The sequence below is a fragment of the Symphalangus syndactylus genome, chromosome 4 (assembly GCF_028878055.3).
Source record: "Symphalangus syndactylus isolate Jambi chromosome 4, NHGRI_mSymSyn1-v2.1_pri, whole genome shotgun sequence".
NCBI classification, from domain to species: domain Eukaryota; kingdom Metazoa; phylum Chordata; class Mammalia; order Primates; family Hylobatidae; genus Symphalangus; species Symphalangus syndactylus.
Window position 1 is genome coordinate 84,972,440 of NC_072426.2, and position 27,146 is coordinate 84,999,585.

At 44.8% G+C, this 27,146-nt stretch overlaps 1 protein-coding gene across 11 annotated transcripts in view; it reads left to right on the forward strand.

The window, feature by feature from the left end:
- Positions 1–27,146, forward strand: part of ARHGAP22 (Rho GTPase activating protein 22) — a 210,072-nt gene that overhangs the window by 76,856 nt on the left and 106,070 nt on the right. For 10 of the 11 annotated variants that reach the window (XM_055275386.2, XM_063638050.1, XM_055275379.2 and 7 more), the window contains one exon: positions 24,523–24,610. The exons of the other annotated variant lie outside the window; for it this stretch is intronic. In XM_055275386.2, the coding sequence (XP_055131361.1) occupies positions 24,523–24,610 (88 nt within the window). The remainder of the gene's footprint in view (positions 1–24,522; positions 24,611–27,146) is intronic. 11 annotated transcript variants of the gene reach the window in all.

Sequence of the window (27,146 nt, forward strand, 5' to 3'; positions counted from 1 at the left end):
GACAGGGGGCCCAGCCGGTCAGCACTCTCCTGTAGGACGGGCTGCACCAGCAGATGTAACTGTCGGGAAGAGGGATATCCAGCCACGTTTGATGCTGCGCAGAGCTCACAACACAGGAGGAGAATCACTCCCAGCCCACATTCCTTGTTCTCTCTCCAAAGCCCGATCTCTTCCCCTCTCCCCATCTTGCTGGCAGGAGGGTCAGCAGAGGACAGAGAGCATAGAGACAAGACAGTTCAAGACAGAGAAAGAGGAAGCAGCTTGCACAAGCTCAGGTGGAAAGACCAGGCAAAGGCATGTCACAGCAGAGCCTGAAAGTGCACCCTTGTCCCTCCAGCTTTTCCCAGCACCTGTCCCTGAGGGTTTCTAGCAGACAGATCCCACAGTTTCACAAGTAAAGGCTTCCAGATTTTTTAAACCTTAGTGATTTTAGCTTGTGCTTGGAATGTTGAGTCGTGAAAACTCCTGCCACATTCTTTGTTGATCAGCTTGGTCTATTTCCACTGTTGGGAACTCACTTTAAGTCTAGTTATGTCGGTCCTTTATTTGTTGTGGGTTTCTTGGCTTTGAATAGAAATGGAACAAAATAGACATGGAAAGTATAACTTCCGAAACCTAAGACCAAAAAAAAAAAGTAAAAAATTAAATGTGATCAGTTGAGCAAATGGGACAAAATGGGGGAAAGGAAAAAAAAAAAAAAAGAAAGAAAGACAAGTAAAAAACAAATAAATAAGACAGCAAAAGAATATACAACATTTTGTTTCTCATAATAAACATGAATAGGTTAGATCCATCTATCCCTTAAAATAGAAAGTGTAGATTGGGTCTAAAAAAGAGAGAGGAATAAACAAAAAGATTAAAAAGCAAAAGAATGCGGGAAAAAAAGGTAAGCAAGTAAATGTTAGCAAAAAGAAAGCAAATTTAGTAACATCAAATAAAGTAGGATTCAAGATGCTAAGAAAAAAGGGGAACAGAGAGATATAATTCCTAATATAGATAACCTACTGAGAAAAGAGAGGAGCTGTGAACTTTTATGTTCCTAATGACATAGCTTTGAGGAAGACATAAACAAAGAACACTCATTGTTTCCCTTTAAAAAAAAAAAGACTTTTTCAAAAAAATGAAATCAGAGACCCATTCACTGTCAATAATACTAAAGCAAAAAAGACAAGTTAATAACAAAATGACATTGAGGAGAGTGTGCAGGCATGAGAGAGCGAGGATCAAACACACACACACAGACACACACACACACACACACACGCACGCACTGCATAATACTTCTGTAGTTAATGAGAAAACCAAAACTCAAATTCAAACTTCCAGTTAAGGGTGACATTTAAAAGTCACATTTGGCTCCTCCACATCACAAAACTTCATGAAACAGCACTAAAGGATGTTTTTAAAGGCACAAGCACAACTAGATGGAAAGAACATGATGGGAGAAAGCATTCTGTATGCAGGAAAACAGACGAGGGAGAGCCTGCTGATTTCTTTAGCTGATCCAGACAGCTAAATCCCAAACCAGCACAAAGGAGAGCACGGAAGCTGTCTGGTTTGCAAAACAAAACTCCTCAAAGACTTGGGCTTGGCGGGACTAGATATCTCTGGAAATGAGGGCAAAAAGGGAGCTCAGGACAGGAGCACTGGGTGAAGGTTAACTTAAAAAAAGCAGTAAGGGCCAGGCGCAGTGGCTGACGCCTCTAATCCCAGCACTTTGGGAGGCCAAGACAGGCAGATCACTTGAGGTCAGGAATTCGAGACCAGCCTGGCCAACATGGTGAAACCCCGTTTCTACTAAAAATACAAAAATTAACCAGGTGTGCTGGCACATGCCTGTAATACCAGCTACTCGGGAGGCTGAGACAGGGGACTTGCTTGAACCTGGGAGGTAGAGGTTGAGATGAGATTGCACCACTGCACTTCAGCCTGGGCAACAGAGCGAGACTCTGTCTCCAAAAAAAAACCAAAAAAGAGTAGTTAGATTCCAGATTTTCTGAACAATCCGTTGCCAAGAGGTGACTGCCCGCCCCCACTCAGCTGTAAGACTGGAGTTGTATTCTCTGAGAATAAAAGGGAGCCCTTTAGAATGGGGACTCTGGCCCTTTCTTGGTGGAATATCTTAGAGAACAGGAAGGTTGGGAGAACATCAGTGTGCAGACCAGTTCCTTAGCCCCCAGTCTCCATCCACATTTGGTTTCCAAGCCCCAGCAGTCAGGAGTAGCCCCCAGGAAGGAAACTGATGAATTTTCTCCAGTAAATTTCTCCAGAGGTTCTCCAGTAAAATGGCAGAGGTGGACCCCCCTGTGTATGCCCTCCCCATCCTCCAATGCCACCCAGTCAGCGCCATAGAGAACCATTCCCAAGTGGGAGTGATAGGCCTGGTTCAGCAGACATTCGAGGAAAGACTCTCATTTGAGGAACCAAGACAAAAACAGGAAAAAAAACAAAAAGCAAGTTGCAGGCAGCAGATACTGTGCAGGGGGAAGAAAACTGTTATACAAAACTACTGTAATATCCTCAGAGAGAATCTGTAAATACGGAAGAGTCAGAGGAGGAACCCATCCCCAGAAGTCAGAAATAAGATATCATGAATAAAAACTCCAAAGAAGGGTTGGATGAAAACTTGACACTCCTAGGAAGAAGAGGACAATAAGAGAGACAACCCAATGTCCGACTAGAAGGAGTTTTAGAGAGAGAGAAATGAAGGAAAAAAAGTCTTTAAAGAAATGCTTGAAATAAATTCCCCAGGATGGGGGTATAAACACTAAATACTAACTGAGGTAACCAAAATTACCGTGGAGGTTTGGGAAGGCATGTGGTTGGGTGGCGGTGGGTGGCAGTCGGGGGAGGGGGGTGGTGTGGGTGGAGAAGGGGCAGAAAGCAAAATCTCACTGCCCCTGCTAGGAATTCCACAGACAATGACTAAAATGTAAAATCAAAAAGGAGTAACATAAGCATACTAATTGGAAATAAATATCTTAAAAAAAGGAAAAAGATAGAAAAGAAACCTCGTCTGAAAGCATAGAACGTGGTGACAGATGCAGGCAATGGCAGAGGAGGAATTTGCTGCCTCATGCTAAGCCGTGTAGAACTCTTGATTCTTCAAACTATGTGCAAGTGTAACTTTCATTGTAAAAAAAAAAAAGTGAAATAAGATGGAAATAATTTATTTTTGAGATTTTGAGCGTACAGATAAGACAAATCAGAGCCATGGAGCAGGGATGTGGGGCAGGGGAGTGAGCTGGTGATAGGGTCAGCTTGCATTTTTTCTGTGTTACTATAATTTCTCACGTTGAGACTTTCCCCATGTAAGTCCATATTTTAAAGTATTTTAAAAATTTAAACAAGAAAAGAAAAACTAAAACCAAAAAAAAGGAATGCAGCAGGGCCACAGCGTTAGAGGTTCTTTGGATGACCAGGAGGGGAATGGGGAGGCCAGGCCAGGGGCTCCCTCTTCTACAAAGGGCCACTGAGCCCCACTCTGGCCTCTGAAGAGGCCCTGGCACATTGGAGGTTCTTGGAAGATGTGTTTAAAATGAACCTAGGAATGGTGTGGGAGGTCCACAGATGCTATGTGTCTGGCAGCCCACACCCGGTGGGGAGCCCATAGTCTCTGACATAGGGCATAGGATGCTCATCCTACAGGCGGGAACACAAAATGCAGATGTGGGACTAGAGGACGCCTGTAGAGGGGCTTCACTGCCACACCCAGGATCTAGGTCCGCACTCCGTGGGCTGCAATAGGGGTCGGTGAAGGTTGTGGGTTGCTTATACTTGGCCATCAGAACCCCAAGAAGAGAGTCATCCTGCAGCAGCACAGATAGGGGCTGGCCAGGACCAGGCTGGAAGCAGAAAGGCCACTTAGATGGGGCTGGTGTTCTAATATCAGCTGAGGCCAAGAAAATCCTCACCATGCTGGAACGAGGGCTGGGGGCCTTGGAAGAAGCAGGGGGAGGGAACATGGCAGGTGGAGTTTGGAATCCACTCTTCCCCCTCCCACCTACCTGCCATGGCTGATGCAACATTACGTTCTGGAAGAGGCAATTTAAAAATCACTTTGAGAGCAGGCTAGGTTTCTGTTGTATGTTTTATTTTTTTTCCAGGAGAATAAGTGAGGGAAGCTCAGCAATAAGGAGCCATAGAAGATTGATTTAAAGTTTGATGTAATTGAATAAAAGCTTGCGACTGGTGGGGAGAAAGACAAGACGGATGGGAAAGCACATGCACTTCTAGGAGTGGAACATTAATATTGGACAGTCAGAAACCAGAAATCTTTAAGAAAGAGGAAACCTCAGGGGAAGAAAGAGAGGCCATCCTATCCCATAGCTTGAAGGTCACAGGAATATTTCAACCTGCAGGGAATCTTCATTCCCCAGCTCATTGTTTACCAAACTTGCACGTCAAAAACAAAAACAAAAAAACAAAATGTTGCTTTCATGAACTCTGTGTCAGTCCGTTCTCCCATTGCTGTAAAGAAATAGCTGAGACTGGATAATTTTTTTTAAAGCGGTTTAATTGGCTCATAGTTCCGCATTCTGTACAGGAAGCATGATGCTGACCTCTACTCAGCTTCTGGGGAGGCCTCAGGAAATTTACAATCATGGCGGAAGGCGAAGAGGGAGCAGTCATGTCACATGGCCAGAGCAGGAGCAAAAGAGAGAGCAGGGAGATGCCACACACACTTTTAAACCACCAGATTTCATGAGAATTCAGTCTCTATTTTGATGACAGCACCAAGAAGATGGTGCTAACCACTCAAGAGAAACCGCCCCCATGATCCAATTACCTTCCGCCAGGCCCCACCTCCAACACTAGGGATTACAATTAAACATGAGATTTGGATGGAGACCCAGAGCCAAACCATATCACACTCCTTCCCTGAGTCCTTGACCTGGAGTAGATGCCTGGGTTGTCTCCATTTCTCAAATGAGGAAACTGAAGGGCTGACATCAGGCCAAGACTAACAGGTACTCACTCTCAGATAGCGCGTGAAGGCTGACACAAGTTCAGTGAGACTGCTAGGACAACCCCCTGCTGTGCCATTAATGTCTGCCCACACAAACCTCACACCTTTGGCTGGCTCTATCTTCCATGGCCCTCATCTCAGCACCACCTGGGGGTATGATGAAGATGCCATCAGGCGTCAGAGCTCATCTTGTGCTCACAGCTCACAGGACCACCCCTGTGTCAGATTCCCTTCCTTCTAGACCTCATAACCTCCACCCAGCTCAAGTTGATTTAGCAAACTCTAATTGTGCATCCTTCGTAAGCTGTAAATTGTTACTCAAACCAGCCAAGAGGATGTCACTACTATTATTATTACATTACTGTTTTGATATTGCTGTTGTTATTTATAACACTTCCTCAATTTAATTTCTGTTCTCCATTCTAGATCATAAACCTCATTCAGGTGGGGCTTCAATCTGTCTTATTATTTCTCTTTTCCTATTACCTAGCAGTACTTGACACATAATTGGTATCCAGTAATATTGGATGCTTACATGAATAATTGAATGAATGAATGGATAAATGAAGATAAATAAATGGAATGAATGAGTGCATAGTGTGACCCAGATTTGTATTAGATCTTCAACGGAAAAATAATTTATTGCTTTTGTAAAGTGCCTGAGAATTGGCAAAGAGCTTATTGACTGCCTTCCCTATTAGATTGTAAGCCCATCGAGTTGAGGTTTTTGTCTATCTTGTTTATTTCTGTGTCTCAGTATCCAGAACAATGTCTGACACATAGTAGAAGCTCAATAAACACTTGTTCAATAAACATTCACACAGCATGTCCACAAGGCCAGGCACAATCAATTTCCATTGTACTGGTGGAGAATGTGGGGCTCAAAAAGGTAGAATGAAAGCTTGCATACTATAATGGAAAAAACCATAATATTTGAAACCAGAATACCTGGCTTCAAGTCCCATTTATACCACCTACTATCTATAGATTTGGGAAGATCATTGAAGCCCTCATGTTCCTACTTTTGGTGTGGTTCTTTGAGGCTGTGGCTTCACTAAGCATTGGACAAATGGAAGTTGCTGTGGTTGATAGTGTTGTCAGTGCTGCCTAAACACTCAGAGATAAGACTGTTACAATTCTTAGAATGGGTTCTGAAATGAAAGACCTTCAAGAAGCATGCGAAGGCATCTAATATGAAATACAAAAAGGAAGTTGCAGATCTAGAAAACAATGATTGCCTGAACATGCAGAGCTCCCTGAGACCAGCCCTTCAGATGGTCCTCACTCCCTTTCTTGATTAGGAGTCCAGACTAGTAGGTGGTAGGTCTGCCACGAATACCTGGCATCTAAATTTTAGCATGTCATATTACAGGATCTTGCGTGATAGAGAAAAATGGCAGATTTCTCGTGAGTAACCAGGATGGTTCTAGCTGGTAACTAGAGAAGATATTTCACTCTCTGAGCCTCAGTTTCCTCCTTGTAAGTTGAGAATAGCCACACCTACCTTATAGGACTATGGTGAGAGTAAACTCATGCGGTAAACCATGTAGGAAATACCCTAGTGGTGGCCTTCTCCCCTGGGTGGAACTTCACCCAGTGAAGGTTTAGCAAATCATTCAACACAATCAAACAGTGGAGTCTAGGGGCAGGCAACATGGCTCCAACCTCGCCTCTGCCTTACTTCGTGAGTTTGATCAACAGTTTGAATCTAAATAAAAGCTAACTTTTATATATCTGCTGAACCAGGCTCTGTTCTAAGTGTCTTGCACGTATTAACTTGCTTTAATTCCCACAGCAACTCTGCAAGATACGTGGTAGATAATCCCAAAGATGGCTGCCACTCATTCCTGCCCCTTCTCCCAACAAGCAGAGTCTATTTCCCTTCCCCTTGAATCTGAGCTGTCTTTGTGACTATTTGACGAACAGAATAAGTCAGAAGCGATGCTGTGCCATTTCCAGGTTTGGTCTCTGTTAACTTAAAAATCACACAACTTATAAATTTAGACAGGAGATCTTAGTTTTCATAAAGCATTGCAACCTGCAGGCTGGCCATCTGCAGGCTGGGAAGCAGCCTCTGGTAGACCCGGAAAGGCAGGAACTTTGAGGGAATGGATGGTAAGGCAGGAATTTATGCTGAGCAGATTAGCTAAGTAGGGTTACAGGAGGAGCTACGAATATTCACAAAGAGGGTCCTGACGCATGCCTACTGAACATCCATATTAAATGTGATTCATATTCACTCTGGAGCAGAGGCTTAACATTTAAATGCATTGCAGGTAGGCCCTATACAGCAATAGGTGAAGCAGGGACATGAAAGCCCTCCATGTGCAGCCTCTTGTTAACCAGTCAGAGCCAGCCTATGGTTGGTGGTCTTTTATCAGGAGAAAGTTACTGACATCCATCTCTTGTCCAATCAAAGCTGTAGTTGTGACTTGTGGACCAGGGGTTGGGGGTCAGTTAGTCAAGGTCTAATGGTGAACTACAATTGTTTTAGCACTTGTTTCTTAGGGCCAGTACCTGTTTAACTGCTAGAGAAAAAGAAAAACCTGTGGCAGTTAGAACATTGTTTATTCTTTAAGTGTGGGGGTGTATGACTTAACTGTTGGTTGGAATGGCCTTGGGTCTTATTTATAATTTGGTATCTTATTGCCATAAAGTCAGTTGTATGATCGCTACTGTAACACTGCTGGTTGGATGTGGTGTCTAAACTGAAGAAGGATGTAGCAAGGCATGTTTGACCTCCTATCACAGCCAGGAACTCAGTTTTTAAGGTTTCCCTAGGTTCCCCTTGGCCAAGAGTGTATTTATTTGGTCAGGTGGGGGCCTTAGGGTTTAATTGTAGTTCTCATCCCTAAGAAACCAAGCATGTTTCTGCTTTGCTCTGAAAAGCCGCCACCATGCTGTAAGAATGTTTGAATGGACCACAGAATGATGAGGAAGCGTGGACGAGAGAAAACCCACACAGCCTAGATGAATGAGTGAGGCCTTCCTTCCTGGACCTTATAGCCCAGCTCAGCTGCCGAATGCAACTGTGTCAGTGACTCTGGACTAAGCTATATAGAGCAGAAGAACCATCCACTGATCCCTGCCATGGTATCATGACAAATAATGGATCACTATTTTGTAGGCAATAAGTTTTGGAGTTTTCTTACACAGCAATAGATGATTGAAACGATTTAGGAATGAGTACTATCGCCACTGTCCCAATAAGGAAACTAAGGCACAAAGAGATTAGGCGACTTTCTTAAGACGCATAGAAATTAGAACAAGGGAGGGGAAGCCCCACCAAGCTTTCCCATGGTCAGACCAGGTCACTTCTGGAGAGTGACAGTCCCCTCAAGGCACTATATTTTCAAGAACAGGGCAGCAAGAGGAGTCCAAACTCCTGTCCATAGGAGGAATAACTGAATAAGTCATCTGGAGAAAAGAAATCTTGCCAAGGGGCAGTATATGAAGCTCTGAATCCTCATATGAACAAGACCAGAAGACAAATGGACAGACTCCCCGATTTGTCTTCTACACTCCATTCCACACTTCATTCTGATGGAGTGGTCTACTGGTGGTAGCAGGCTCCAGTCCCTGGTGCTGGACAAGTAGAGGCCAGACTATCACTAGGCTAAGTGGCTTGAAGAAGAGCTGACCACTGGGTAGCAGGTTGGCCAGAGATGATCTCCAAGAGCCCTCTCAACTCCAAAAGTCAAAAGTTCATCTGAGACCTTATAAGGCAAAGAGGAATGGAGGAACAAGAACTACATTCAGCCAAATCCTAGCAGTTTTCAGAAGTTCCACCCTAGATGAGTCAAAAACAAGGCCAAAGAAGCAGGCATGCTCCAGAGGTCTGGCCAGAGCAGGGCAGTTTCCCAGAAGTCCCAATGTGGGCGCCCCTGGCAGTCCTCAATGGCCATTTTGTGCAGAGCGTTTGGAACCCTGACTCCACTATTGGGCCAGGTGAAGGTCTCTGGGGAGACACAGTTGGTGGCAAGAGCGCTGATGGATGCAGACCTTGATGCCATGGGGCCCTTGAAGATAGGGTCACTCATGGATCTCATTGCTCTTGGTGAATTTGCCCCTGACCTCCTGAGAAGCCCTGAAGAGTCTGACTTCACTCCCTCCTTCCTACTTCCCACCTGTAAGTCTCTGTCCACAAAAGAACAAGCAACTGATTACCTCACAAGCTGCTCCCATAGATCTTGCCACAGAAAATTTCAGTTGATCTATCTACACTCAGAAAAAAAACAAACCTAAGCATAAAAGACAGGCTCTGATGCATCCCCCAGACCCTCTCTGCTCCGGGATAAGCCAGCAATAATTGAAAAGTGTCTTCTGCAGCACGTTAGAGAGCACCTTGAGTTAATTAGGAACTGAGCTTCACACTCCCATTAGTGCTGCAGAAGAAAAATTAAACAACAGATATTTCCTTTTTTAAAATATCCTGGGGGACAACTTGAAATGCTTCTTCCGTGAAGAATTACTCATTGGAGTCATAAAAAGAGAGAGGGGTATCATTTATTTAGGTTCAACTATGAGACTTTGTGGCTTTTTTAAAGGGATGCTGTATTTTTGCAGCTATTTTAGAACCATAATTCCCCACTATTAAACACATCAAAATGAAAATTCTATTCAAGCAAGTTATTTTAAATCAAATATAAATTTATTTACTAAATTGAAATTGGCAATAGCTGCCGTGTTTTTAAACAAATTTCAAACAATATTTAGTTAAAACCATTTTTTCTGCATGTCAAAGAAAAACACAAGATTTAAGTAATCATACAAAAATACATTTTAAGGTTTATTTTATACCATCCTGCAGGGTTCTGAGAGCAGGCCCCTGAAATGACAGCATCAGTAATACCTGGGGACTAATGTATGGACAGCAAAATTCTGCCACTGTTCTAGGAAAAGGAAATCAAGTTAGAAGAGGCCTGATGACACCTCAAGACCAAATAAATTACAAGTGGCAATGTCTTGGTTGCCCCCGAATTGTTTTGCACCCAGAGCTATACTGCCTACAAGACGGATCTTCACCTTCTAAAAATGACTTTTGTGTTTCCTCCAGTGTTACCGGTAGTAATGAGCTTCTCTCAGGGTCTGCTAATTTAAGTCAGCATGGATATTAGTTTACAGCACTTAAAGTTCTCCGACTTGTAATAGAGCAGTCCTTTGGCTTTCATTGTAACCCAGTTAATTTACAGTAATAGGTAGAAAAATGATAATTAAATTATGAGTTTTATCAATCACAAGGCAGAAAAATGAATCAAGTAACACTGAAGCAGCATGGGAAACATATTTTATTCATTGTTCAAAAGAGCATAACTTATGTTTCATCATGTTTGGAGCATTCTAGCTCCTTAATGCATTGGTGGAATACTGAGTTACAGTTGATCAGCATAATGGAGGTGGTTTGGAAGGGCTGCCGAGGACGATGGGTACATTTCCCAAATGGACTGTGGTCTTTGCTAAAGACAGGGATGAGGTGTGCCTTCCTCAGCAAAATGCAGCCAGTGCCCTTTGGCAGCAGTTGACTCAGCAGATCAGCCTGGCACAGCGAGGGCAGGTCAATGCAAACGTGTCTATACCATCTTACTCAGGCTAACCTGTGCTCAACTAAGCAGCATGGCAGCCTCTCTCACAGAGACACCATATATCCCAGAGCATAGCACTAGTTTCAGGGCCTCCCAGAAATAAGACAGAATCAAACCATTTTCAGCCAAAGGAGGGCCCCACCCACTCCAAGGAGGGGCCCTGGACCTAGAATCAACATGTCCCAAAAGTGTATTTTGAGCAGAAAAAAATCTTCCAAGAGTGTGCTTTTAGGCTCAGGACAAGACGGGACAGCACCAGTGCTCCCAGTCTGAGCAGCTGGGTCTGTTCATTGTGGACAGAGAAGATTGGAAACACTGTGCAACCCCAGAAAACATGGCAGGGACCATGGCATGGAAGAGCAGGGCGGTGGTTCAGTGCTGCCAACCCAGGCAGTGGAGAGGCCCTGTGTCCCCATGGGCTCTCCTGGTGGAGGTGGGGCCAGGCAGCACCTACCAAGAGCTCCCAGTTCTGGAGGAACAGGAGAGGCTGTTTCACACCCAGCCGGCAGGCTCTGAAGAGCAGCGGAGACAGTGAGCATCACAGTGGTGCAGCAGTCAACGCCCATATCCACCTGAGTCCCAGATCAGAGAACATACTAAAAAGTGGGTGGTCACTCCCTCTGGAGAGGCTCAGAGCACGTGCCCTCTGAGGGCTGGTTCCCTGTGAACCAGCCTCAACTGCAGTGTCTGATGCAGCCACCAAACGCCATGGACAGCCAGAGGGATTCAGCTTATCTGAGTTTCCCCCTTAGCCCCTCTACATGGAACACCAGGTACTTCAGGGGGCAAAGAGGCCTACCATATGGTCCAGTAAGCCAAGGAGGAAGCAGGGTCATTTGCACACTCCCAGGATCTCATGCTGCCCAGGGCATGTCATTCAGCTAGGAATGGGCATGGGGTCCACAACCCCTCTTGGACAGTGATCTAGATCAGTTTTTTCTGGACTCCCTCCAATGCTCCAGTCCAAAAAGTGAGGCAGGAAGCGGGTACTACACGGCCATCACAGCTTGAGCCGGAACCTAGACATGCCATGCTCAGTGCTTCTAACCATCAGAGTAAGACAGCTCCCATCAGCCCAAGGCCCCCAGAGTCAAAGTAGATGAGACTGACCTCTCCTTTCTTTTTCCTTCCCAACATCCCATCCAAGGAGCAAGGAAATCAGCATTATTAGTTAAGTGGATTTACCAGCATGGAAATACTATGTTTAATTAGTGCTATGATTTTATAACTTCTTTGTTCATGTGGCCACGTGATCAGCTAAGGACAAAATTCTCTAACACTTATTTTCTCAGAATAACATCTAATTAGTAAAATGAACAACGTTAAATGTCATTGAGATCCCAGCAGCTAAACATAATAAAAGTTTACCTCTCACTGTAGTAATGTCTGTGGTGGGCCAGATGTTGGCCTCATCTTTCTCTGTGGTCACCAAGGTTGACTCAGGGGGAGAGATAGGAGAGAGGACTGGACTGGAGGTCACTGGCAGTTTTGAAAGGACCAGGACTGGAAGTGGATGCTGTCACTCCTGCCCAATCCCACTGGCCAGAACCCCATCCCATGGCCCCAACCTAAGCACAAAGGACACTCAGAGAGCAGCCCATGGAGATTTGATGACACTAATGGTCTGCCCCAAATGTGTTGTAAAATCACGTGCACCTTGGCCTCTCCTCCCTTCTCCCAGGGCAAGCTAAACACTAGAGGATTCGGTGGCTCACGCTTGTAATCCCAGCACTTTGGGAGGCCGAGGCAGGCGGATCACGAGGTCAGGAGATCGAGACCGAGACCATGGTGAAACCCCGTCTCTACTAAAAATACAAAAAAAAATTAGCCGGGCGTAGTGGCGGGCGCCTGTAGTCCCAGCTACTCGGAGAGGCTGAGGCAGGAGAATGGCGTGAACCCGGGAGGCGGAGCTTGCAGTGAGCCGAGATCGCGCCACTGCACTCCAGCCTGGGTGACAGAGCGAGACTCCGTCTCAAAAAAAAAAAAAAAAAAAAAAAAACACTAGAGGATTCAGGAGCTCCCCTGGGTAAGCATTCTGTTCACTAGTCCCTTCCACATTAATCCTGCTGTGTCCCTGTGGCACTACTCAGCACCCAGCCCCGGGCTGCCACCAAGGCCGGGACACTAGTACTAGTGACTCTTCCCAACGTGGCATGGCATCTCATTCCCATGAGCATGGTCGCAGGCATTAGAATGTTCACATGAATGACAGGACTGAGAGGAAGAGAGGCTGAGCCCAAGGCCACTGGGTGAGGACCAGTAGAGCAGCCTCAACCGCAGGGTCTTCTTCTGTAGGGCTCAGGAATCCAGTGAGATGAGGCTGCCTGAAGGGGTAGACCCCAGGAGTGACTCAGGGCAAGTCAGGGGCACGCTGTTTGGTATGGAGTCTAGTGCAAGGTCCTGGCTTACAACAGAGCAACCAGAACTTTGCAAAGAGGACCCACTCACCCTGAAAAGGGCACTCCCTGGGGTTTGGAAGAGGCCGTGAGCTCTGAGACCTGAAGGTTCTTGAGGGCTCCACCAGGGTTTCCAGCTTAGGCTGCAAGTCTATCCCAGGTCTCAGGCCCCAGGCCCTGGGCTCATTCATGGCTCCCAGCTGGACTTCCACAGGCTCAGGGCCTGAGCTGTGCAGTCCTGAGAGTAAGGGCTTTAGGGGCTGTGGCCAGTTGGGAGGGATAGGGAAGGTGCAGGGAGCCAGTGTTCTGACTTCAAAGCCCCTGCTCTCTGCAGAACATGGTGCTGACCTCAACACACTGTCCCTGTGGCACACCGCATGTGCTGAAGATTCTCTAAGAGGACCATGGATAGCCTCACGACACAGTGAAGAAGCAGGACGTTCCCAGGGCTGATCTGCTGACTGCAGACCTGTGGATCATAACAAGAGCATTTGGAGTTCACAGGTTCACAGCTGGCGGTGTCACTGTGGAATCTGTTGGAAGAAGCTTCAAGACAAAGTCATCGGCAAGGAAACAAGCTGGACAAATTATGTCCAGGAGTTGCCCTCAACTCCTTAGGGAGGGAACGTTCCTTTACCAAGAACTCAATTGTCTCCAATTTTTACAATGCCTTTTTAAATCGGTATTCTGGACAGTCATGGGGCATGGCTACAGGCTTGTGTGATAAGGAAGCAAGGAGGATGCTTCCCTCCTTGGCACTGAACTTCATTCTGATCTGTATTATTTATGTACTACTCAGAGACGTTCAGTTCCTGGTTGGGTGTCAGGTGGATAAAGGTTTTTAAGATTGATCTGAGGCCCCAATCAGAGTTAACAGAGATAAGGAACCTTGAGCAATTGCTTTCCAAAACATGCCTGCCGTTTTCCAAGATGCTGCCTGTGGAGGATTTTATCAGGAGACTTGGTAAGAAGAATTGCAGAAGTTGTTTCTTCAGGCAGTCTCCTAGACTAGGTGAAAAATGAAGACTTCCCAGAGAGCCAGTCTTTGATCATGTTGAAAAGAGCGGAATTCAGACTGCAAAGACCTCAAACTGTTGCAAACTCCAAAGGCTGGCCGATAGGAGGATTACAGACATCCCGGGCCCTGCAGGAGGTCCCCGTGAACTGTCATCACACACTAGGAAGCAGGGCCCTGCCTTCACCATGCTAGGACTCCTGAAGTCTGTTTCACATCTCATTTCATGGCACAAACAGTGGTATTATTAGGGGAGGGGAGATTGTTTCTACAAACAGACCAAACAAATGATACAGTGGCCAAAATGAGTTTTGAGGTCATAATTATGATAATTCATATTTATATAGGCCCCTAGTGCATACACAGCACTATCTCAGATGGCCCAGTGACAAATCTGGGACAAATATCTTCATTTTTACACATAAAGAAACCAGGCCTCAGCCTGGTGGAACAGGCTGGAACACACTTGTCTGTGTTCTACCTAAGCGGCAATGTCACAGTAATTACAAACCCTGTAATAATTCTAAGTGTTTCTATCTATTCCCACTCCTATAAAATGTTCATGCACAGAGTCTACTCCTTGGCCCTATGATAATGCATGATCACAGCAACAGCACTTACTCTCACTGGGCTCTAAACCTGGGGAAATCCTCAAAACACCTCCACATTGCAGAGGAGGAAACGGAAGTTCAGCCAGGTTGCGCAGGTGTCGGTGGTGGAGGACCTGTCTGACCCTGACCCCCAGTCATGAATTCACACAAAACCTCTGCAGCACTGCCCTTTCTTAGGATGCTGCCATCCTGGGTACCTGCTACAGCCCACCTCCATTCCATACCCTCTGCTCACTCGATCCCGTTTAATTCTCAGAGATCTGTGAGGGAGATGCCACTACCCCATTTAACAGACAGAGAAACTGAGGCTAAACTTGTCCTGAAGTTTACTATCACTAAGCAGTGGTGTCAGGATTGAAACCAGATCAGTCTGGGGCTAAAACCTGTGAGGTTTCCGTGACGGTCTTACAGGATCTCGGATTTATTATGTAATGGGTGCTTATCTTTTTACGATTTGGGTGAGTTCTGGGTGTGAGACATCTGACTAGAGACATGTGAGTAGAAATCATTGTTGCTGTTGCTGTTGTTAATCTCATTTATTCTCCCGGACTTAGCTGAGGCTTCCAGACCATCCGGTGTTCTGGGAGCTGTTCCCAAGGCAGATCGTTCTTTGCAAAATGAGCTATGGCAGTTTCCTGATGTGGGCAGGGGCTCCCTGCAGGCGGGGATGTGTGCAGACCCTGATCAGAGGACCTGGAAAGTACTTGCCACTTTATTTCAGTCTGCGGAAGCTTGAGGGGACTGTCACCCTAAATGCTTGCAGAAGAGAGAGGGAAAATCACTCTTTGTTTCCTGAAAATGATGGATGGGCATTCTGGGCTGCAGAAACACTGTGCAGGCTGGCCTGGCCCCAACACATGAGGTCGGAGAGTATGATGGTAATCAGATGGCAGCAGCCCATGAGTTGGGCATGGGCAGTGCTGCATGAATTAGCTGACTGCTTTCCTCTTCAACTTTAACGTTGTTTAAATTTTATGTTGATGCAAACAGGATAGGGCAAAACATGAAAGCTCCTTCACCATTCCCACCACTCCCTCCTAGAGTGTAAGTTTTCTGTGCTATTTCTATACATTAACATGTAACTTGTGGGCTCTGGGAAGAGGACAGTAATAGACACTGGGATGGAATTGTATTAAAATTATTTTTCTGGTGTTCTTATTTCTTAGCAATTCATCTTAGAAACCTTTTGTATGTACCTCATTCTGGTATGGCCTTACCAGAAATGATTTAACCATTCCTCTGTTGACAGATGAACAAGTCATTTCTCATTTTGTGTAGTAAAAAATGTTACATCGAGGATTGTTATGCATCCATTTTTGTGCATTTGTTTTTCCTTAGAACAAATTCTTAAAATTCAATACAAGGTTACAGGACACTTTATTTTAAAATTGTTTTAGACATTGCAAAATTGCTTTCAGAAAGTCTTTATCAAATTACGTTCCATCAAAAGTGTATGAGAATGCCCATTTCTGTATGCTCTTCCTATTACATGGTCATTAAGTACTGACTGTCCTTTTAAATTGATAATCTTATGATAAATTTATTGACCATTTGTATTTCTTCTATTAATTGCTTGTTAACACCCTTTACCCATTTTTCTATTGGGATGTCTTTTATTTTAACAACATATTTTATTTATTTATATTGGATAACCCAATATGTCCAAAAATCAGCCTTTCAACAAGTAATCAATATAAAATTATTAATGAAATAGTTTACATCTTTTATAGCAAATCTTTGGAATCCACTTATAGCATATCAGATTTACATTGCAAGTTTTTATCAAATATATGTGATCTGTATTTAGATCTTATCAAATCTACATTTGAAGTAGATTCACATACCCAACTTGTTTCAGATATACTGTAGTCTACTGTAGTATAAGGTAGAATAATGGCTCCCCCAAAGATATGCCTATCCTAATCCCTGGAACATGTGAATATGGTATGTTACATGACAAGCATTTAATTAAGGTGGCAGATAGAATTAAGGTTGCTAACCATCCGACCTTAAATAAATTATCCTGGATTGGCCAGGTGCGATGGCTCACGCCTGTAATCCCAGCACTTTGGGAGGCCGAGACGGGCAGATAACGAGGTCAGGAGATCGAGACCATCCTGGCTAACACGGTGAAACCCCATCTCCACTAAAAATACAAAAAATTAGCCGGGCATGGTGGCGGGTGCCTGTACTCCCAGCTACTCGGGAGGCTGAGGCAGGAGAATGGCGTGAACCTGGGAGGCGGAGCTTGCAGTGAGCCGAGATCGCACCACTGCACTCCAGCCTGGGGGACAGAGCGAGACTCTGTCTCAAAAAAAAAAAAATTATCCTGGATTATCCAAGTGAATCTAATATAATCACAAGGGTTCTTTATAGTGGAAAGGGAGGCAGACAAAGAGGTCAGAGTCAGAGTGATTTAAAGATGTGAGGCTGCTGGCTTTGAAGATGGTGGAAGGGTGCAGGAAGACTTTAAAAGCTGAAAAAGTGAGAAACAGATCCTCCCCTAGAGCTCCAGAAGGAACAGTGGTGCCAGCTATTGACCGTAGCCCAGTAAGGCCCATTGCAGGCTTCTGACCTCCAGAACTGTAAGAAAATAAATTTTGAGCCACTACGTTTTTAGTAATCTGTTAGGAAACAAATACATATTTCTAAAAGTTTTTTGATAACTGAATCAAATTCAGTTTTTCTTAACTGCTTTATGGAGGTATAATTGACGTACAATGAACTGCACGTATTTCATGGGCACAGTTTGGTAAGTCTTAATATAGATGTGCATCTGTGACAGTATCACCACAACCAAGGCAGCAAACATATCCATCACTGCCAAAAGCTTCCTTGTATCCTGTTGTAATCCCTCCTCCCACTCCCTTTGCCCCTCCTGACCCCTGACCCCAGGCTGGTCCACTTAGTTCTCATTTTCTACAATTTTATAGAAATGGAATCACACAGTATGTACTCTGGCTTGTTGTCTGTCTTCTTTCCTGTGGCATAATTATTTAGAGAAGCATCCATGTTGCAGCATGCATTAAGAGTTCATTCATTCATATTGCTGAGTAGCATTGCACTGTATGCAGGTACCTCAATTTGCTTATCCATTCACCTGGTGAAGGCCATTTGCGTTAAGCGAATTTTTGGATATTAGAAATAAAACTGCAATTATTTGCATACAAATCTCTGTAGGGAAATATGCTTCCATTTCTCTTGGGTACATAAGTAGGAGGGGAATGGCTGGGTCATATCCCAGGTGTATATTTAACTCTTTTTTCTTTTTTTGAGACGGAGTCTCGCTCTGTTGCCCAGGCTGGAGTGCTGTGGCTCAATCTCGGCTCACTGCAACTTCTGCCTTCCGGGTTCCAGAGATTCTCCTGCCTCAGCCTCCTGAGTAGCTGGGACTACAGGCACATGCCAACATGCCCCGCTAATTTTTGTATTTTTTAGTAGAGACAGGGTTTCACCATATTGGTCAAGCTGGTCTCGAACTTCTGACCTCATGATCTGCCCACCTCGGCCCCCCAAAGTGCTGGGATTACAGGTGTGAGCCACTGCCCCCGGCAGTGTGTTTAACTCTTTTGAGAGTGTGCTTAACTATTTTCCAAAGTGATTGTCATTTAACATTACCACCAACAGTGTACAAGAATTCTCGGTCCTCTGCATCCACACCAACACTTAGTCTGGTCAGTCTTTTTACTTTATCTAATAGATATGTAGTGGTATCCAATTATGGGTTTAATTTGCATTTTCCTAACTACTAATGATGTTGAAGATCATCTCATGAGCTTATCTTCCAATCCTATATCTTCTGTAGTAATTATCTGTTTAAATCTTTTGCCTATTTATTTAAATTGGATTGTTATCTTGTTATAGAATTTTGATGGTATTTTATATATTTTGGGTACAAGTCCTTTATCAGATACATGACATTCAAATATTTCTCCTAGTATGTAATTTGTCTTTTCACTCTCTTAATGTGTTTGAAAAGCAATTTGTTTTAATTTAAATGAGTCGTATTTATCAATTAGTTCTTTTTTGAGTCAAGCTTCTGATGTTGTATCCAAGAACTCTTTGTCTAATCCAAAGTCATAAAGGTTTTCTACTAGAAGTTTTATAGTCTCAGATTTTGTGTTTAGGTATATCATTTTGAGTATATTTTTATATATGGTGTGAGGTATGAATTGAGATTCATTTTTCTGCACACAGATATGCAGTTGCTCCACCATCATTTGTTGAAACACTATCCTTTCTCCAATGAATTGCCTTTACACCTTTGTCAAAATCAATTATCCATATATGGAGATAGATAGATGGATAGATAGATATGGAGGTATATATGGATCTATTCTGACCTTTCTATTCTGTTTCATTCATTAATCTGTCTATTTTAATGCTAATATCTCATTGTTTTGGTTACTGTAGCTTTACAATGTCTTGAAATCAAGTAGTATTAGAACTCCAACTTGATTATTCTATTTCAAAATAAGCATACTTTCCAGTGCATTTTATGAGGTTAGCATTACCCCTATATAAATCTGGCCAAAGACATTACAAGACAAAGACACTATAGATGAATATTCTTTGTGAACGCAGTTGAAAAAATTTTCAACCAAATTTTAGCATATTGAATCTAACAATACATAAAAAAGAAAATACATAATGACAAAGTGGGGTTTATCCCAAAAATCCAAGGTTGATTTAGTGTTTGAAAATTATTAATGTAATTCATCATATTAATAAATGAAAGAGAAAAAAATAATCATCTCATGGATTCAGAAAAAGCATCTGACAAAATTCAATATTGCTTCCTGATAAAAATTCTCAACAAACCAGGGATACAAAGGAGCTTCTTTAAACCTATGAAAAGCTATCTATGGAAAACTGAAAGCTAATATCATACTTTATGGTGAAAGACTAAAAGCTGTTCCCCTATGATCAGGATAAAGATAATGATATTTATTCTCACCACTTCCATAAAACACTTTCATGGAGTCCTGCCTGGTGTAATAAGGCAAGAAAAAGAAATGAAAGTTGTTCAGATTGGAAAGGAAGAGGTAAAACTGCATCCATACCCAACATAATTGTTTATGTCAAAAATCTGATGAAGCCTGCAAAAATCTACTGAACTAAAAAATGAGTTATTATTGTTGGGGAAAATGAAAGCTCTAAATAAATGAGGAGTTATACTGTGTTCATTGGTCAGAAGACTTATTATTGTTAGGATGTCAATTCTCCCCAAATTGATCTATGCAATCCCAATTACAATCCCAGTAGGCATTTTTCTATTAATAGAAATTGACCAGCTGATTCTAAAATTCATATAGAAATTTAAAGGGCCTAGAATAGCCAGACAATTTTGAAATAGAATAATTAAGTTGGAGTTCTAATACTACTAGATTTAAGGTCAGATGGCTAGCAAACTTAATTCTATCTGCAACCTTAATTAAATACTTGTCATGTAACATAACATATTCACATGTTCCAGGGATTAGGACGGGCATATCTTTTGGGGAGCCATTATTCTACCTACTACAGTATATCTGAAACAATTTGGGTACATGAATCTACTTCAAATTTGATAAGATCGAAATATAGATCACATATATTTGATAAAAACTTGGAATGTAAATCTGATATGCCATAAGTAGATTCCAAAGATTTACTATAAAATATGTAAACTATTTCACTAATAATTTTATGTTAATTACTTGTTGAAATGCTGATTTTTTTGACATATTGGGTTATCCAATATAAATAAATATGTTAAAAAATATATTGTTAAAATAAAAGACAACCCAATAGAAAAGTGGATAAGGGATGTTAACAAGGAATTAATAGAAGAAATACAAACGGTCAATAAATATGTCATAAGATTCTCCATTTAAAAGGACAATCAGCACTTAATGACCATGCAACAGGAACAGCATACAGAAATGGGCATTCTCATACACTTTTGATGAAACATAATTTGATAAAGACTTTTTGAAAGCAATTTTGCAAGGTCTAAAACTTGCAAATACTGAGCCCTCCTAGATGCAGACAAAATGGCACATTGTTTGTCCATTAGCTACTTACACCAATGGACTGCATTTGTATGGAGCTAGAGATGCGTTAAGTCAGCTGCAGCCTCTCAGGAGGAACTTAGATACATAGGCTGAGCAATTCCCTAACAGAGCAAATTAACATGAGCTCGGACACATGGGGAAGGGGGAAAGGGCCCAACATTTGTGGAAATCTATCATGTGCCTGGAGTTTGTACATTCTTTCTGTACCTAGGTGCCCGTCTGCAAACTGCCATTCTAGGTGCAAACTGTGTGCCTGATTCCTTCTGAGATACAAACAGTTAAGCCCTGACCTGGCACTATAGTAGGAAGGCCAGCTGGCAAAGTGCTGACACTCACTTTGGGCTCCCCAAAGAATTCCCAGGACCCTCATAGTTGAGGGCACTGCCTGAGGTGCCAGAAGCAGGTATTGGTTCTTGTGACCTGCATGTGTCTAAAGCACAGAATCTTGGCAAAAAACAGGCTCTCAAAGGCCACTGGGGCCAGATATTGAATCATTTAATCCTCACGACAGCCTCATGAAGCAGATACTATTATTGTCCTCATTTTCCAGGTAAGGAAACCAAGGTGCTGAGTGAGCTCATGAAAAAGGTGTCATCCTCTGGCCACCTTCCCTAGACTAGTCGTTCTCAAAGTGTATTCCCCAGGGCTGTCAGCATCAGAAAAATGGTTAGAAATGCAAATGGTCCTACTTTCCCCAGACCTATAGGGTCAGAAACTCAAGGGTGGGGTCCAGCACTATTCTGATTGAACACTTACGTTATTAGAAATTAAATCAGGCCGGGTGGTGTGACTCACACCTGTAACCCCAACACTTTGGGAGGCTGAGGCAAGAAGATTGCTTGAGCCCAGGAATTCGAGACCAGCATGGGGAAGATAGGGAAACCCCATTTCTACTGAAAATTAAAAAATAGCAAAAATTAGCTGGGCACGGTGACATACACCTATGGTCCCAAGTAGAGGTTGAGGTGGGAGGATCACTGAAGCCCAGTAGGTAGAGGCTGCAGTGAGCCATGATCACAACACTGCACTCCAGCCTGGGCCACAGAGTAAGACCCAAAAAAGCAAAACAAAACAAACCAAACAAAACAAAAAAACGAAAAATAACATTAAATCACAAAAAACTACCGATAAATGTTATAGTAAAAACAAAGGTTAAAAAGTATTCAAAATATATCATTTCCTAACTTAATGTACTATGACTTCACATACTATGTCTTAAGCTCTGGAGGTTACTGACATCCATTGCATCCGTGTGGTGCAAACACCATGGTGCATCTCTTCTCAGCTCCACATGCAATGACGTCACAAAATGGGCCATGGAGGGGGAGGGTATTTATATCACTGAAGTTAGCAAACACTCCAAATCAGGGTACTTTATAGTTTTCAGAGACCCCATTGTTAAACACCACCAAAACACCAGGCTCTCTGTGTTTTAACAAGCCCTGGGGTGACTCCAAGGCATGTTCAATGTTGAGACCTACCCTGAGTGTCTCAGCTGAATGCTATATTCTGACTCCATTCACATCTTTTCATCACAGTCTTAGCAAATGTCATACCAGGGACCACAGAGCAGACTCCCTCTGCTCCCCAGGCCCCCAACCCCCACCCAGTCCCAGAGCCACATTCTTGACCTGTGGGAGGCAGAGGAATCTGGGCAGCCGAGGGCCAGTGCTAGGGCCTCTGCAGTGGTGGGGGGCACATTGGGATTCCCCTGAAAAGTGAGCAGCGGATCCCATAGTCACAGCCTGGCTCTCCACTGTGGCTTCTTGCAAACAAAGTCAGTTGGTGGCTGCCATGATAAAGATAGGGAAGCAAAGAGTAAAGCCTGGGGCTCCAGCATTGGGCACACCTGAGCCGAGTCCCCAGCACACTCTTGTGGGCTGTGGGCACAGGGCTGGTTGCATCACCTTCCTGAGCTCTGTCTGCTTGTCTGGGAAGACAGGAATGGTAGTATCTACCCCCCTGGGTTCTCTACATTAAATCCAATAATTTAGACAAAGAGCCAGGAATATAGTACAGTCTTCATAAACAGAAACTATTACTGCTTTTCCATTTAGCTATAGTAGAAAGCAATGTCAATGTCAATATTGTTACTCTGCTTGTATGGATGACAGATTTTGGGACACAGAAAAAAAATAGCAAAGTACCCAGAATGAATGACACAGGGACTCTTACTGAAACAGCAAATGCCCGAGATGCATCCCATTAGCCAGTGATGGATCTCACCCACACCCTCTAATGAGCACATTTCTCCATCCTGGGGCTGTGATCCTATTTCCAGTAGCTCCAAGTTCTCTAGCAAGAAAGTAACCATTAATTCAGTTACAAAGATTACCAGCTGGTTCTCTGGTTTATTGCTGTAATTCCTCTAAAGCAAGCATCTGTGGGTAAGGACGACGTTCTGCCTTTCCACATTAACGTTGCTTAAATGAGAAGAGGCATTTCCATGTGTCCTTGCAGCACAAGATTCCAGCAGCACATGGGAGGCTCCCATCACCCTGTGGAAGCCAGGATTTGCCTGGAAAATATTGGGGGGTTGTACTCTGTGAGTACACATGGGGGTAGGGGCGGGAGGCGACCTGGATACAGCAGGTGACTTTGCCCCTCACCTCGGTAAATGCAGACACAGGGATGTGGTGCCCCACTAGGTGTGGAGCCCTGACATACCATAATAGCAGGCATTTATTTAGCAAACACACAGTTCTCACTGTGTACCAGTACTAAGTACTAAGAACTTCCAAGTACTAATTCATTTGATGCTCCGAACATCCCCACAAAGTGTTTTATTATTCCTGTTTCACAGATTAGGAAACTGGGGCACAGACAGGTTGAACAATGTTCCTGTAGCTGAGCCAGGATTTGAACCCAGGTAGTTGGTTGCAGGGATGGAGTTCAAAATGGGTTTCCCATTGAGAGGACCAAAAATGTGTAGTGAAGCCATACCAAGTCTGAGTTGAGCAAAACCAAGCATGAATGAAATAAAGGCCTCAGCACAGCCCATAATCACTGACATACAGAGGGAGGATAAAGGAGGCCCTGCCTAGCCTGGGGGTTGGGGAAGGGTCAATCACAGCAGTTATAACACCTCATCCTCTTGAGTAGGACTTGCCACATGGGAATCTGGCATCTCAATCCTCCTGAGACATGTGAGTTAGTGTCCCATTGTGCAGATGTGGAAACTGAGGTTCAGAGACATTGAGCGGGTTACCTGAGGTCACACAGCCTGGAAGTGCAAGGCTGGGACTCAAAGCCAGCCTCCCCATCCCTATACCTCATGCTCTTTTTCTGCACCTTTCAGCCCGGCTGCCAGACCTCAGCACTAGAGAGCAGGTGGAGCCGCCCTCTGTCATGCATACACATGCACCCCAGGCACCTGGCACTCTCTGTAGTGGGGTACCGTGTACGTGGTAGCTGACTCCTATCTCATAGGTAAAGAAATGAAATCTCACCCAGCCAAGAGGTGGCAGGACTGGACGCACACAGATCTGTTGATCCTTTCCCCCATGTTGCCTCAGGAGCCAGAGTGCCAGGCTTCTCCCTGACCCTGTCCAGCCTAAAACCCTGCTGGCCCAGAAAGGCTTAGGTGGCACACTGGATCAGGCGCTCCCAGTGGTGGGAGGCTCCCTCCCTGCTCCAGAGTTCCCCCTGCCTGTGGGCAGAGCTCCTCCAAGCATGTATGCAGACAACAGTGTCCACCTTAATCCACCTGGGACCCTGAGTAGGCCTCCTCTCTCCCTGGGAGAGGAGGTGTGTGCCCCTCCCTGAGGCCCAGCCTTCCCAGCCATGACCTGGAGGGCCCCAGGTCCTAACCTCTCCTCTCCAGGGACCCTGACGACAGCAGTCTCCTCCCCATCATCTCATGCTCCCTGTGTTTGTGTTTGCCTCCTTTTTAGGGATTTATTTCTCTACAAGGGACACAGGTGACTGATCTTCCTCCTGGCCCCGAGGACCCAGGGAAGCACCTCTTTGAGATCAGCCCAGGTAGGCCTGAGCACCTTCCAGCTCTGCGGCCCTGGTGGGAGTGTTGCCATGCCCCTGGCCTGGGAAGGGCGGACCTTCATGACACTCCTCCCGCAGGAGCCCAGCACAGTCTCCAGGCATGACTCGGAAGTGTGGGCCAAATCGACAGGATACTCACATGGGGAAGAAATTAGAAAGTCCCATCAATTATCTGGACAATAAGCTTTTGGGTAATGCGAAATGAGGATTTTTTAATTTCACGATAAATGCAAGGAAAGAAACTAGTCAATGGGAACATCTCAGGGTGAAAATCTAAACACAATACCTGGAAATAAAGCCAGGGAAAAACACTAGCACAGGTCGAGAATATTTAAGTAAGGATGATTATAAATTCCAAGGCGGAGAATTGGGATGTGGCAGGAGGAAGGGGAATAATTTTGCCTAAAGAACTACTCTACTGTCACGTTAGCAGTTACAAAACAATATTTTAAACTTCCAAGTTTGACAATGTCGTTGTTAATGCACTAAGTAAAAGGGCCTTGCAGAGAAGCCAGTGTACATGGCAGGGCCGGCTCTGCTGTCAGCCAGTGTTTTCTTTAGCTTGGCCTCCCCCAGAAGCACAGCCTGAGACAAGGATCTGGCATGAGGAAGGGAGTCAAAGAAGGGAAGAAAGCCAGCCCGGGCGTGCTAGTGAGTGGATCGCTGCTGCAGGCATCCTGGCTCAGTTCCCACAGGGGCTTCTGGACACAGTGCAGAACAGGATTCAGAGGGGTCTCACCCAAGAAGTGAGGCTGGGGCTCTACCCACCCACTCCCACCCCCCAAGTCTTTGAGAACTGCTTTCTGGGGAGTAACTGACATTTCTGGCCTATCCTCACATGGACCAAACTCTGCAGACAGAGACAGCCTTCAGGGACAGATGCAGATGGTTGAAGAAGGAGACCACTGGCAGGGTGATGGGAACAGTGAGTGCTGAGGGGTCTGGGAAGGGTACCAAGAGTGTCAGCTGAATTTAGACATCCTGGGAAGTGGTGGCTGTGAACTGAGTGTACTAGGGCCTCACTGGGGCCCAGTGAACCAGTAAGTCTATGACTGGTCGCAAAGCAGTAAAGCCACCCCAGCCACCCTGAGAAATGACCTATTGGCTGTCCACCGAGGGAGCACCCCAGGCTGAGGCCACGAGCAGAGGCTCTTTGGGAACAGGTATGAGCAGATCCTGCCTGGGATAGGGGGATGTCTACCTTTGTCCTGTCCATGCTAGAGTTCCCAGGGGCACAGGCTGAAGTTGAAGTGGAGAAACACCCTTTCCAACTGTATGACCCTGTACAAAATTCAAGTACCTATGGTTTCACTTGGGTATTCCTTTTCATCTAATGCAGGAATCTTTGTAGTAAAACTGCACATCAGAAGGTGGTAACAAAGGGATCCTGGGGTATGGAGTAGAAAACAGAGGTTGACTGTGGAACCAGGAGAAAAGGCCTCAGCTATTCAGATAGAGAAGGAATGCAAGTAGTGAGGTAGGCAGGGCCCTGCCATCTAGGCAAGGGATGTGGCCCCGGCTCTGAGGAGAGGGGTAGTGAGTCAAAGCCAGAACTAGAAGGTAGAGGTCAACACACTCCAGCCATCAACTCAGAAAGGCACTGAGTGTGTGCCCCATAGACCAGATAAGGGACATCACCTGTGTGCATGTTCATTATCTGGGTCAGAGCTATTTACAAGAATTTATTTGACTCTTGCCAGTGGTGTTGAGGGTGTGGGGGGCGGTAGGAGAAGACCCTTTGCCATATAAGATAACATAGTCACAAGGTTCCAGAAATTAGAAGATGGACATCTTTGAGGACCATTATTCTGCCTCCCACAATACTCCCAACATCTCTTTAAGATAGGGAATGTCGTCAGACCTATTGTACAAAAACAGACCGTGGGGATTAGAAAGAATCCCCAGAGAGACACACAGCTAGTGGCAGAGTTGGGGCTTCAGCCCAGACATTCTGGGCTGCACACTTACCTTGCCCTCCAACACAGGCATCTGGCCATCTGAGGACCCCTACAGATTCTAGCATTTTCCCCACCTGAGCCTAAGGACTTTGTTACGGGAAGGAAAGTTCCTGAACTCCTTTGTCTCAAGCACAGCAACAGCAGCCTGCCTGCGCATCAGGTTCCTGCAGATCCTGAGAGCTGCTCCCCAGAGCTGCCCATCTTTGCCCTCCAGTCTTTGTGCAGCTGCTGAGCAGTTCAGGGAGAACAGGATGGGTGGTGGGCGGTGAGCGGTCCAGTCAGCCTTTGCAGAGTGCGGCACGGCTATCTGCAGAGCAGAGCACAATGCCAGTGCTGCCTGGGGCCCAAGAGTGGTCCCCTCTGCTCCCCTCCCACTGGGGGCTCCGGATGTAGGGTGCTTCCTATCAGCCTGCTCAGATGGGACCTGGGAGGCTGCACTCAAAGCTCATGCTTGGTTCTGGCTGCAGCTGGCAAAGCTCCCCATCCTTCACAGCCCATGAAGGTGTCAGGCCAGAGGGGTAAGGTGAATCTCCTGAGGCCAAACAGCTGGAAGGTAGGGG